Source organism: Mytilus trossulus, chromosome 10 (genome assembly GCF_036588685.1).
Source record: "Mytilus trossulus isolate FHL-02 chromosome 10, PNRI_Mtr1.1.1.hap1, whole genome shotgun sequence".
Taxonomy (NCBI): domain Eukaryota; kingdom Metazoa; phylum Mollusca; class Bivalvia; order Mytilida; family Mytilidae; genus Mytilus; species Mytilus trossulus.
In genome coordinates this window covers 45227938-45242224 of record NC_086382.1, presented here as the reverse complement: position 1 = coordinate 45242224, position 14287 = coordinate 45227938, and the positions used below count along the sequence as shown (strand labels likewise).

General features: G+C 31.6%; 1 protein-coding gene across 1 annotated transcript in view; it reads right to left on the bottom strand.

Annotated features, from left to right (window-relative positions):
• The window catches only part of LOC134687442 (cation-independent mannose-6-phosphate receptor-like), a 48930-nt gene that overhangs the window by 18333 nt on the left and 16310 nt on the right, over nucleotides 1–14287 (bottom strand). The window contains exons 17-32 of the mRNA XM_063547746.1: nucleotides 13726–13912; nucleotides 12777–13076; nucleotides 12013–12206; nucleotides 11417–11497; nucleotides 8661–8883; nucleotides 7692–8063; nucleotides 7204–7264; nucleotides 6446–6593; nucleotides 5989–6112; nucleotides 5493–5615; nucleotides 4237–4499; nucleotides 3120–3332; nucleotides 2293–2442; nucleotides 1523–1702; nucleotides 550–757; nucleotides 72–148 (exon numbers count right to left, since the gene is read on the bottom strand). Of these exons, the coding sequence (XP_063403816.1) occupies nucleotides 72–148; nucleotides 550–757; nucleotides 1523–1702; nucleotides 2293–2442; nucleotides 3120–3332; nucleotides 4237–4499; nucleotides 5493–5615; nucleotides 5989–6112; nucleotides 6446–6593; nucleotides 7204–7264; nucleotides 7692–8063; nucleotides 8661–8883; nucleotides 11417–11497; nucleotides 12013–12206; nucleotides 12777–13076; nucleotides 13726–13912 (2904 nt within the window). The remainder of the gene's footprint in view (nucleotides 1–71; nucleotides 149–549; nucleotides 758–1522; nucleotides 1703–2292; nucleotides 2443–3119; nucleotides 3333–4236; nucleotides 4500–5492; nucleotides 5616–5988; nucleotides 6113–6445; nucleotides 6594–7203; nucleotides 7265–7691; nucleotides 8064–8660; nucleotides 8884–11416; nucleotides 11498–12012; nucleotides 12207–12776; nucleotides 13077–13725; nucleotides 13913–14287) is intronic.

Genomic DNA, 14287 nt, shown 5'->3' with positions numbered 1-14287 from the left:
TGGTAAGTAGAAAACTTCATTCATAAAATCTGAATTTGAAAACAAATTTAGAATTTTATATAATAACTTACAAATGAAATTTCTGGTTTTCCTATTGGTACATCTGGATCACACTTAAACTGTATCATTCCAGAACTTTTTGTAGTACCTATATTAAATATCATTATTTAACATGACTATCAAGATAAACATTTTAGTATAGCTGTTTATTATGACTTATATCATTTTTTCATCTTTACACATATCTTAAATGACAACAAAAACATATGCTGTATGCTCTTATATTTTTACAGTTATTTAAAACTTGTTTTTTCTTTTAAAAGTGACCAATTTTATTGTTACTTTCAAGCAGTTTGTTTATTAAAATTGTCATGCAATCCATCCAAATTATTTCAAAGTAATGCATGAAAAAGTACAAAACAAAGACTTTAAAATCATTAAATTAAACATATAGTTCTTACATTTCACAGATCAAGAAGATAAAGTAGAGTCACAAGATCAAATTTTCCTAAATAGATTTTCAGATTTTCTTAAACAAAATAAAAGTACCTTGACAAGTATCTCCATTACTAAAGTACATTTGTAGATCTCCATCAAGTTTTGTAAAAGTCCCACTGCCAACACTTCCATATTGGAAACCTTTGGTCCCATCCACTTTACATATAGATGTAGAACCACAGCCAGGGGTTGATGTTTTTACTTTGTCACAAATATTCACCAAGTATTTCACTGTCTTTCCACTTTCTGTGTTTTGAACCTGAGTGAATATTACAGAATGCTTGTTCATTAATTCTGTTGTAAATATATCAACTGTAACTTGACTGAAGAGGATTCACTCTTTTTACAAAAGTAAATTTATAAGTCTGACAATACTGAATTTTGCTTTATCAGATCAAACTTGTCCAACTTGTACGAAATTTTACACAGCTGCTTTAGAAAAGCTGTGCAGTCAAGTCAGCAATAAAAGTAGTGCAGGTAAAAGAAGATAATGTAAAGATATAGTATATACAAAAACACATAATTAAAAGCACCTGGTGATGTTTCATAGCCTGACCAGTTCAAACCTGTAAGGGACCTTCACCAGAGACAGAATGATGGATTAATTATTGCATCCTATTTATACATATACGGTAACCATGGTAACCAGGGGATCAAATTGATCCTGCAGTTAAGTTTCCAGAGGGATTATCCTTGGCTACAGTAAACTTTATTTAACTATTCTAAAGGGTTGCAGTTTTACCTAAAGATCAAAAGGAAAACAACAAAACATTGAAACCATTTTAAACACTGGTACACTAAAACTACACTAAAACCTGTCTTAAAAGTATATTTTTTTTCAGCAACCTGTCTAAATGAAACTCATGTATTAGGAACATTAGTGAATACTTTTTTAAAACTAATAATTTATACTATGTAAACTGAATATGTGTCACAGGCAATTCCTCAGTCCAACAAGAGGTCAGGCATGATAAGTTTCAATATCAGCTAAACCAGACATTCTATTATCTTATCTATAACATACCTCAATAGGAGTATCAGTCTTCAGGTCCTTCAGGTCTATATATAGTCCAGAATCATCTTTGTAGACACAATCTTTTAAGGACACTGGCACTTGTATGTCACTTTCTTGACATACAACATTAGTATCCCATACAAAGTTATAAACACAATCTGCTGAGATAGACTCAAGACGGGGTTCACCCTGTAAGATTAAATAGTACTATCGGTAACATATAAATCACAATTGATGTTCAAATTGTAAACTTAAGTATGCTGAACAATTTATTATTTATGCTTCTAATAGGATAATTTCTTAGAATGTGACTAACATGAAGTTCATTGTATTATTACATGTAATTTCTTTATAATGAACATTATATTCCGTCTGTAATATTTCTTTTTTGTTATTTCCAACTGCATATGTTTAAAACAATTTAAAGAATTGTAAATGAGCAATCTGTGTACAAAAGAGCATGAAATAAAAAAAAAGTGATTAATAATCTTTGTTTGGCTTCAACAGTGTGTTTTTGCCTGTTTGTACAATTTAAACAACAAAAATACCAGCTCTTTATGCAGTATGTATTGCTTGTTGTTGAAAGCTTTAAAATGATCTATACTTAAATCATGTTTCTAGATGAGAGTGGTCTCATTGGCAATCATATCACATCTTCTTATTTTTATATTTCATAATTATTTTATTACAATTGAACTTCAATCTTTATGCTTTATAATTCCAAGTGTCCATTATATTTCTGATTATCCAATAACATATTTGATTACTTTATGCATTACCTGTTCAGGGCCTGGTTTACAGTTAAATACAATCCTAGTTGATGCATTCTGATTATCATTTGAAGGGCATTTATTACCATGTATATATTCTAATGTTATCTTTCCTGTCTTTGTGTCATTATATGGTCTTGCTTTTAATTTACCCAAGCTCTACAACGAATGTAAACATGATTTATAACAAATTACATTCCATCCTCTGTGGATTCATTTTTTTTGTGAAGATTGAGGAAAACTTGCATTTAGTTGAAAATAGTTGATATTAGATTTCGTGGTTTTGCCAATCCCTACATACAAAGCCTATAGAAACTTGTAAATCTTTAAACATTTGAATTTGTGGTTTATCTGTTCTCATGAAACCCATGAAAATTGGTATCCCATGAATAATAATAAATTCACAGTACAGCATTTTTTCAAATAAACTTTCAAGGTAGGTTCTCAGTGTCATTTGCCAAGTAACTTACAGACAAAATATTAAGTATATTTCAAGAAATGTTACAGTTCTCACTGGTATTAAACTGATAACCGTTAGTGTAATTACAACTATTCCAATATGGCGACGGCAGATATAGGTAAAATCTTTACAGTAATTTTTCTCAAATGTAGCATGTTTTGTCAATAGTTACTCAGCTGCAAAGATTTTCTTCACCATTGCATCATATTTGAATCATAACAGTGCACTGGAATTGTCTAAGCTCTTTGAAAATTGCCGTTGAAAAATTCCAGATGAGAGAGGCCATACAAATAAAAAACTTTAGTTAATAATTTTCTAATTTACAGTATTAATCTTTTAATTTCTGATAAAGACAGAAAATACAGCGACTACTTACAATAGGTTTACTCCCTGCTTTGACAGAACAAGCACTTGCTCCTGGTGGACACAAGGTATCATAGATTGGGTTTAAAGGTTCACACACATTGATATAAAATGTCTCGTTTGTGGCCTGTGATGAAGATGGTAAGACCAAATGGTGTCCAGATCTCTTGATTAATGGACTCAAGTCAAAGGTTTTGTCCTTTCCTATATCTGCTGAGCAAAGTATCTGTAATAAATATTTTGTTTTATTTTAATGAATCTGAACATCTCTGAAATCATTACACCCATTTCTCAAAACACACCTTGGCCTAAGTTATTCAATGATGACTTCACCAAACAATAGAAACAGAATCTAATATTAAATTATAAGCTTGCTTACCTTTGATAACTATTTACACCACTTGGTCAATGCCACTGCTGGTGGACATTTCGTCCCTGAGGGTATCACTAGCCCAGTAGTCAACGCTTTGGTATTGACATGAATATCAATAATGTGGTAATTTTTATAAGTTTACTGTTAGCAAAATTAGGAATTATCAGAAAAACTAAGTATTTTCTTATCCCAGGCATAGATCCTTAGTCGTATTTGGCACAACATTTTTTTAATTCTTGGTCCTCAATGCTCTTCAACTTTGAACTTGTTTGGCTATCTAAATATTTTGATCAAAGCATCAATGATGAGTCTTAAGTAAATGAATTGCTCATCTTGCGTATTAAATTATAAGCCTGGTTACCTTTGATAATTATGTGCTGACTTCAAAATATTAAAAAAAAGATCTTATTATTTAAGGTTGCTTTCATAACATTAATGATACTCCTAGCTATGGCTATCATAAATGTTTAAGATACCTGCATGTTTTTAACACTGTACTTGTAACAAATAATAATAAGTCTTATAGGCAACAGAACAGGACAGTGGTTGTAAAAACTGTTTAAACTACATTCCTCGGTAGAAAAAATCATACTTTTCAACTTGACAATACATGTGTTTTCATGGAAACTTTGGAACTTAAGAAACTACATAATGCAGATAGAAATCAGTCATTTCTCCTCTCCTCCATAAGAAGAATTCTTTCACACTTGATCCCCATGAAACTTACGAAGTCATAGACAATATTATTAAAACAAACCTTTTCTTCACAAGCTAGTTCAGTTTTCCAGTGTATAAAATATGTGCAGTCATCCGATTCATCAACAAACACTGGTGTTCCCTGCCCTGCATCTTTAGAACACACAAAGTTGATAACAGTATTTCTCTGGAATGTGTTGTGATGACAAGAAGTTCCCCCAGTATAATTTAGCATCAGGATGTCATCATCTAACACTAGTTTACTGTTAGCATTCCCTGCATTCCATTTTCTCTTCAACCCTAACTTTTCTTTCTGACAAGCACCTGTTATAAAAGTAACAGGTTATGATAATAACTATAATTCATACAGATTTATTCTTCAATCCGCCCTTTTTTTCCTGACAAGCACCTGATATAAGAGTAGCAGGTTATGATAATTATAGATTATCGTTGGCCATCTCAAAGAGATTGATTTTCTCGCTTTAGCCAGTACTGCAAAAAGCAATTAAGTTGAGATGACCAATGATAATCTGTTTATCGCTATTTCATCTATGAAGACGTTGTTTATTTCATTTACAACGCCCTTTGCACCCTTAGTTTCTATCAATAATTTTTCCTATCACTTTACTATGCTGAGAAAGAAAAAAATCAGTCAGTAAGATCAAAGGAAAATTTCGTAAAATAGCAATATTAACTATAATTCATACAAATATATAAACACATACATTCATTAAAGCTTGCGTAACACATGTTTTTGTTATCAATGTCATTAAAAATGGAGAAGCCTTTAGTCACAGTGGTAGCAGTAGCAGTGGCCCAGATGCTATCTACTTATCATATCAACACTTTACCATAAACATAGATATAGAGGTCTCTGACATAAAGTAACGTAGATAGCTGTGGATTCATTTATTTTCCTGGGTACCAATGTTCGTGAATTAAGGAAAATTTACATGTTCATTGATCTTTGATTTTTGTGGTTTAGCTAAAGCTCCATACAAGCCTATAGAAAATCTGTTATTTGTTGTGCATATAATTTTGTGGTTCACCTGTACCCATGAAATCCATGAAAAATTGGTATCCAACGAATAATAATGAATCCACAGTAGCTGTTTAATACAGGTATACTATATGTAGGGATTTCACTTAAGTTATGTAGGTAGAAAATGTACAGGTAAAGTTCATTGTTCTGTTATATTAATTAAATATGAAATTCTCCTTCATCTATTGTTTTTAGTGAATATAATTTCAAGTTTCAATTGTAATGTGTGGGTATTTCATCAATATTGACACTTAAGATATAGTCTTAAACCTTACCAGAGGTCCCAGCACAGTCTGGAGTCTGTAAAGCTTTACAGATCTGTAGATCAAATGTATGTCCTCTCTTGTCCTCTAATGAGAACACTTTCTGTGATAAACCATTCAAATTGAAGACATGACCTGTAAAATTATTTCAAATATTTGATAAAGTAAAAAGTATACCAACATTAAATTGTATATTTTATTTTACTATATATGGTTGTTGTTATTATAAAACTGGCAAATATACATATAAGGAGAAGTGGGTTAAATGTAAAAACCTGGCCATACAAGAACCGAAAGACATCTGTAGGTCAACATAAGGTCTTCAACAAAAGACAAGCGTCTAAACAATATGTTAAATTCTATATATTCTCTGAAATAATATACCTATGACTTGTCTTCAAAAACATTTATCCTAAAAGAGACCATGAATGAAATCTTCATAAATTTAGGTGTGAGGTAGAAAAATTTCAGCTTGCATGACAAAGATTTAAAGAAATATTGAACTGACCTGTTTCTGGGTTGGTAACAGTACAATTATTTCCCACTGTTTCTGTGATAGGACATCCAGCTTCTGTAGACCATACAAAATGGTGCTCACAACCAACTCTAAAATGTCCACCAGGATGTGAGTCCTGAAAAAAACCCAAATAGCTGAGGTTTCAAAAGCACCAAAAACAAGTTTAAACATAGAAATTATGGTTGCATGAATCTCATACAAAAAGGTTTGAGTTTATTACCTGAAATTTAGTCCTGTAAGTAGAACAGTGGTCACAGAACCAAGAAAAACTTACCCAACTTATCATTCAGATAAAATATCTTAAGCTTTGCAAACAATAGAATGTACCTCAGATCTGCCATCCTAATCAACTCTCAAGATTTGCTGTCTTTATTATAACTGACTAAATTCAATGGATATGACACATGTTTTGAAAAAATGCCATTTCACTGCAACTTAGAATTCTCACCTTAACTGACTGACTACAGTAGAATATAACCCGTGTTGACACTTTAGTTTTGCCATCCTCACACAATTCTCCATTGGTGTAGAATAACTCCACTTTGCCATTATCCACTAAAACCTGTTGTGCATTGACTTCACCAAGATTGTGATATCTGTAAATATAATTAAAATAGCATCAAGTTTTACAAGTCATTATCAATTTATCCTAACCATTAGTTACAAGTCTACTCCAAATCCTGGAATTTACCCCATTTTCCTACAATAACATGGCTGCCACTTTTTATTGCTAGTAAACACTGGTATTCAATTGGTTAATTAACATCCTCAAGTGAGTAAATATTTAATATTAGATCAAATAGCATATCATTTTTGCAATGGGTAAGCAAACCTTAAAGCCCTATAAAATTGATATGTTGAACATTATAGGTAGGTTATTAATAACTAACTAGACTGAGTTAATGAGACACTACTTTGGTTTGAAACATATGTAGAAGACAGATATTGTTCAGAAAACTATTTTGATTAATGGATGAAGTTGGGTTTTGAATGAGCTATTTTCTAAAGAATACAATTCATTCCAAATTCAACAACTGTGTGTCTTTTTCATATAGAATTGTGAAGTATTGTAATAGCTTTGCTCCTGATCTACCTTTTTAAGATGTACTACATCACAGTCTTGATACAGAAATAAATGAAAATCTTAAATTTAGACAAAAAATATGCAAACTAGGCCTTTCAAAAAAATTAGGACACAATACTCACGTGTTATTTGTACTTTGATAATCAATTTCACATGCTGCTGCATTAAATGGACAGATCTGACCTGCAATGTAAAACATTATTATTCTAGTACTTTACATGCATCAGAGGTCAAAACTGACATAGAAAAGATAATGTAAATAACAAGAAGATTGTTGTGAAATATTTTGGACTCAAAGTTAGGGGCATGTTTCTTTAAAATCATAAATAAAATGCCAACAGAGATTTCTACTTATTCAAACTTTCAAATCTGACCTTGTATATTGGTCCACAGAAATTGGATTCCTCTTCAGGAGAAAGTATACCAGCAAATAAATATATATATTAAAGGAACAGCTTTTATTGCTGTTGCTTATCTAGGTAGTTATTCAGAATTCTTTTAGTATGAGCTATAGTACAAAATAAAAAGTTACTTTAGCAGTTTATCTGAGCAACTGTAGATGTACCATAACAAATCATTGGTTTCAAATACTAATAAAACTTTTTTTTACCTTTCTTATGCACTAGACTTCTACAGACATTAAAGATATACTTCTTCTTTTTGGTGTAATCAATATACTCATAATTGTTGTCAGTCATGGCTAAGGTTGAAAGGTCAAAGGTCTTCCCAGAAACTGAATCCTGTGCTGTGCATTCTCCAGTTCTAAATGGAGGACAGGCATATCTGGTTGGCCATATAAACTGATAGATACAATCCGATGTTTCATTGATGAAATGTGGTCCATCTCTTCCAGTAACAGACTGGTCACATGAGAATGTGATGATTGTTTTCCTTTTGAATTTACCATTATGGCATGGCTCTCCTTCGTTATATGTAAGAGTAATCTCCCCTTCATCATACATCAAAGCAGCATTCACATTACCTGAAGGCAAATAATCATTTAATAACAGAAATAGGAGCTTTTAACCCTATCAATTCTAAATTGTAGACAATTTTTAAATATTGCTGGGCTGCCTAATGAAATCAAGTGTATATTATTAATTTATTCAGCATTGCAATACGTAGCATATTAGCCTTTCCTTGTTCTTTAAAAATTTCCAGGAATCAAAACTCTTACATGCAACTATAGATGTGCTGATTTTTTTGTACAAAGCCACAATAAGTTGTTATTTGACAAGAATCACAATCTCTTCATTTGACATTAACACATCATAAAGAGCCATGAAAGCAGTTTTTTTATATAAAGAAATTCTAACAAGGTTTTTATTGATGCATATAATGGGACTTTCAGAGTATGACAATAATTAAAACACACATTCTGGTACAGAATGCATATATCTTTTTGTAGATTTTTGTCCATTCTTAGAAAAATACAATAATTAAATGTTAGCAATGATATTTCAATTTACAGTATCTAACATAGAATGCAATCAAGCCATTACTAGTTGGGTTTCTTCCTAACAGACAAAATTTATCAATTTTCTTTTAACAAACAAACACCTGGTAAACTAACACCTACCTGAATCTTTATGAAAATTTTTATCTGCTGGTTTTGTTTGACAAACAGCTGTATTAGATCCACAACCAGTGTTTGCTGTCTTCACACCCTGACAGATGTTCAGTAAGTAGGAGAATTCTCCAGCTGTCACACTATAATCTGTATCTTTTTTCAGGACATTCAGATCAAATTCATAGTTGTATAGTGTGTCAACAACTTTACAGTCCTTTCCAATTTTTGATGGCTGAAAATTTAAAAGAAAATTAATGCTTTTACTACATTACATCAATGTTACATCTTTTAATCATCAACTTTAATAAATATGTTTCATAAATAAAACTAAAACTGGTGCTCCACAGGGTCAGCTTTATACAACCGCAGAGGTTGAACCCTGAACAGTTGGGGCAAATATGGACACAACATTCAAGATTGATACAGCTCTGAATTTGGATTGTGTTAAAATTTTGACATAATATGGGTTTCTGACACAAAACAAATGTCAAGATCCTACAAATCTATTGCGCAATATTGTGCATTTAAAGAATTCTTCTTCCAACTTTTCAAAAACTTGGAATTTGAGAAATTTGGGAAATTTTTGAAAACTACTATCACCATCCCTTTTTTTTGCAATTAGTCCATAACCAGACAATTTATTATACATAATTTACAAGTAGGGTAAGGGAGGTAATTCGAAGATACCTAACATTGTATGTTAAATGTTTCTGAATTACCTTCCTTACATTGCTTTTAAATTGTCTTATTTGTCCATTGTCCAAAAACATAGTTTTCCCCTTTTCTTGCCCCTTATTCCAAAACATTTTGAGCCATAACCAGTGTTCTCCCCAGGATTTTTGGATAGCGCTGTGGTAAGCGCGTGATTTTCCACAATTCTCAGTAACTTTGTCGCGTCGCGCGGTTGGTTTGTAATTGATTTTTTATGTGTTTTTCCTATATAAATATGCTATTGATGTTTTCTCTTGTAATGATGTCCTCATCATGCTCATGGAAGTTACCCTTTGTTTGCTAATGTTATTGTCTGGATATAGACATGATAGAAGAAAAGTCTTTTTCTCCATTGTAAATTCATATAATCCTCATATTATTATCTGTCTGTAAAACTCAAGGAGAAGTCTTTTCCATGGTGGGTCTATACCAGACTGCCTATGTGAAGATTTCTTATTACTAACAGGTGATGTTTCAGAACATGTAGGACCAACAATAAAGTCATTGTCAGCTTCTGTGAGAAAGTTTTCAATGACAAGATTGGTATTTTTTACATTTACTTTTATAAACATTTCTAGCAAAGTGCAACTTTGCAATAAAAATGAGTATAGTATTTTAAAGGAAGAAATGAACTTGCCCTTTCAATAATATTCAAATGTTATCAAAGATTTGCTTAGAAAAAGGCTAAAATATTCCAATTATGAATTATGAATATAACATGTATGAAAGAAATCCTATAAAAATATTTTAAAGATATTTTTTATTTTAAAGGTAAATTACCAATCAAATACATTATGTATGAAAATTGAAGCAATTACCACTTTTAGAGGTTGTGCTTGATAATTCTATAAACATTTGAATATGTGCCACAAGATCGGTTTGTCAAGATTTGACAATACTTCTTTTAGGTCTTTCCCTCCCAAATTATCTCCCTTACTGGCTGATATAACTTCCTGTTTACATTTGTGGCCTTTTTAGCATTAAATACTATTCCTAATCCAAGCCATCCTCTGTTTACATTAAATTTAAAGCAGTATTTAAATAATGTATATTGATGATTGGTTGACAAATATCGATATTTCAAATATATCTACAGCAAATTTTCGTTTTGTCTTATTCCCTTATCCATTTGAAATAGAGCCACGGATGGACAAGAAATCGTAATATACGGGCTTATAATGAATCCCTTGATAACAGGGTTGCCTCCTTCAAACAATTCAGGGTCGACAGTTCGGTAGTATACGCGAAAAAGTAATGATATTATAATGTAATGCATTAAATGTCTCTGTCCATTCCTTTCATAAGTTTTGGTATCTCTTAAAAGCGAAAAACTCGAGGAAGGAAAGGTTAATTTGGCAGTAAAAGTTTTGCAAATGGCGCCATTTTGATCATTTATTGAACTGGTCCCTACGATATTTGACATCGTTGGGTGAATAAACGATCTCTCGGATAAATAAACCAGTCGATCACGTGATCGGAATCTGTACAAAATAATACAGGATGTTTGAAATTCAAAAACAATAGCGCTGATTTTTGATTGGATAGCGCCGCGGTCTGCCCAAATACCACCGAGGTGAATTCAAATAGCGCTGAACATCGCGGCGCTAAAACGGCCTGGGGAGAACACTGATAACACCACAAAGTCAAAACTAACCATCCCTTCATGGTATGGAAACTTGTGGTACAATTTAAGAGAGATTCATACACTTAAACACAAGTTATTGTTTGAAAACTACAAAAAAAAATATTCTGGGCCCCACTTTTTGGCCCCTTATTCCTAAACTGTTGGGACCATAACCCCAAAAATCAATCCAAATCTTCCTTTACTAGTATTGAACCTTCTGGTAAAAATTTATAGAGAATCATTCACTAAAACTGAAGTTATTGTCCAGAAACTAAATGCATCTTCGGACAACGATGCAGATGACAACACGATGGCATTATATGAAGCAAAAATATTTTGCGGTCGTATAAAAACATAATAAAAAATACTTAATTCAAATGGCCTCTATTATCTAAAACCAGTGCATATCAAATAGTAGAATATTTCTTACATTTTGTTTACATGCGCTTGGTGTCATCCAATGGAAGATGTATTCACATTCCTCTGTCTCGCCTTCAAAAACTGGGTCATGCTAAAATTTAGAATGTAAATCTGTGAATACTCATCATAGTATTTCATAAATCATATAATATCTTAATATCCTACTGGATCATAGTCAATATTTAAAGGCAAAGAGAAGTTTCCAATCCATTGAATGGTTCTTTTTAAATTGTGCTATAAGGTGACCTCAATCATTTGCATATAACCATGGAATTAAATGTTTCAAGATCTACCAAGCATTGGATATATTACGATTTAAACTGCAGCTTTTTGATGTCATGATTTCTAATCTTGTGAAAACAAATATAGAGATCACGCTCTTGTAGCCAAACATCAAGTTTAGCTTAGGGAGTAAAGAATTCTGACATTATGGGTTTATTTCTAATTTTTAGGAAACATCTGTGCTCATTCTGTCTTCATTTATTTTTTTAGAAAAGGTTCATCTAAAAATAGAACATGCAAGAACTGACAGTCACTGATTGTTTAATTGAATATTTACATTTTCTTTTCAAATGTAGTAAGCTTAAGAGGGAAAATGTCACCAACCTCTACTAATGAACACATAAATGTTATCCTTGTACTTCTATGTGCTTGTCTTTTTGTACCAGCATGACAAATATCTCCATTTCTGTACCTTATCACCAAAGTACCATCGCCAACCACTACTGGTTTGGACTGTATATATCCCATGTTAAAAGCCCCTCCATGTGTTGATACCTGACATCCACCAACAGGACCTCCTAAAATAAACAGAATTCAATACTTTGGATTCATCATTATTCATTAGATACTAATTTTCATGGATTTCATAGGTAAATATGAACCACAAATTTAAATTTTCAATTAAGCGCTTTTTTCTATAGGCTTGATAACAGACCACGAACTCAAGTATCCAAGAAAATGCAAACTTATAATTTTAGTTCGATTAAACAATACAATGGGTACAATACATGCTAAAACAAAAGTTAACACATTAAATTGTTTATCTTTCTAAGCTCTTTTTCATATCTTCAACCCTAATCTATCAAAACTGAATATTTAATCTAAAAAAAATTCTAATTTTACTTTCATCAAATGATCTTTATACCAAAAATTGCAATTAATTTAAAAATGCAAAGAAAAACAAATTACTATATTGGCTTAAAAAAACAAATAAAATAATAACAACAGTTATTGGAGTCAAATGTAGGTTGCAGAATATAGAAAACTAAATTTTGTCATATAAACTTAATCCTGCTTCTGAGAACAACATCTTCAAAGATATTTTTTAATAAAGTATAATACAAACTGGAAAAGATTAAAGAAAATACCTGGACATGAAGTTCCTTGTATTGTGTTGATTGGTCTACAAACATTGATGTAATAGGCCAGATCAGTGTGACCTGGTCTTGGATCTGGTACCTTCCAGTCATGTATTCTAGCTAGATTAGACAAGTCATACTGGTGCCCTGAACTATCCTGAGCTACACAATCAACAGGCTGTGGACTGCATGCAAGAGCAGTTTCAAACTTGAAGAAATATTTCTCCTCCTCCTTCTTTTCAAATATAGGTACTCCATATTCTACATCTTGTTTACATAGAAACAGGATAATAACTTCTGTCACTTTACCTTAAATCAGAAATAATTATTGTTATTCTTTTAAATCAGACATGATTAATATTCACATTCAATATAAACAGTCAAACAATTTGAATACTTTGATTGGTCAATTTTCTTAAACACTCAATTTAAAATACCAAGATGGCATTTGTGTTGTTGGGTTTCTGTAATTTAAAAATATCCCGACATCTACCCTTATTTGCATTGAAAGTGAGCCTCTATAAGTTTGTATCCCCGTGGTAGAATTGAACAAATTTCTCTGATTGTAATAAAAATATATGTTGGTATACATAAAAAGATTATGCAAAAAATTGTCAACCAATGGCATAATTCTACTTTTATTTGGGTAAACAGAAAGTGTAACTGCCTACTATCCTTAATGTGGTACCAAAATTAATTTGGCTTGGTTAATTTACATTTTTACAAAATATTTGCTTTCACTCTTTGAAAAAAAAATTCATTGGATATATAACAGTTTGACAAACACAAATTTTGATCACTGATAAGCCTAATATTTCCTTAACAATAGAATGTGATTCAAAGCTATTTTTTACAGAGTTATCTCCCTGTAGTGTTATGTACCACATTTAGATTATGCAAGGATGGATTTTACTACCCTTGATATTGACAAGATGGGTTATATATAGTCTTTGGATACCTGTTACACCATTTCTTGCTCCATAATAATTAAGAGTCAGTTGTCCATCATCAGAGAAATAAAGTTTATAGTTATGCATGTTGGCTATTCCTTGTTTAATGCCCCCAGTTTTCTCTTCACATATTGTAGATGAGAAATTCATTGTCTTTGCACAATTGGTTGTAGAAATTTCTCCACACACATTTATCTAAAAAAATATACATGCAAAAAAATGTGTACCAATAAATTAAACAAATGATCTATATTGTCCAGATTGTTAAATAGATAGGTTTTTGCCCAGAATCTTTCCAAAGTTTCCAGAATTTTACAGACTAAGATAAATGGATGGTTCTCTACTAAAATTCATCTTGCATTTCAACTATTTAATGAAGGTTCATTTATGGTATTAATCAACTTATCTTGTTAGACAAATATGCTGTATATGTCACTGAAATGGGATCATCTTAATATAAATATGGAAATGCTGTATGATTGCCAGTGAGACAGCTATCCATCAAAGGTCAAAAGGATGTGGATGTAAGCCAATATATGTCACTGTTCAGTCTTCAACAATGAGCAAAAA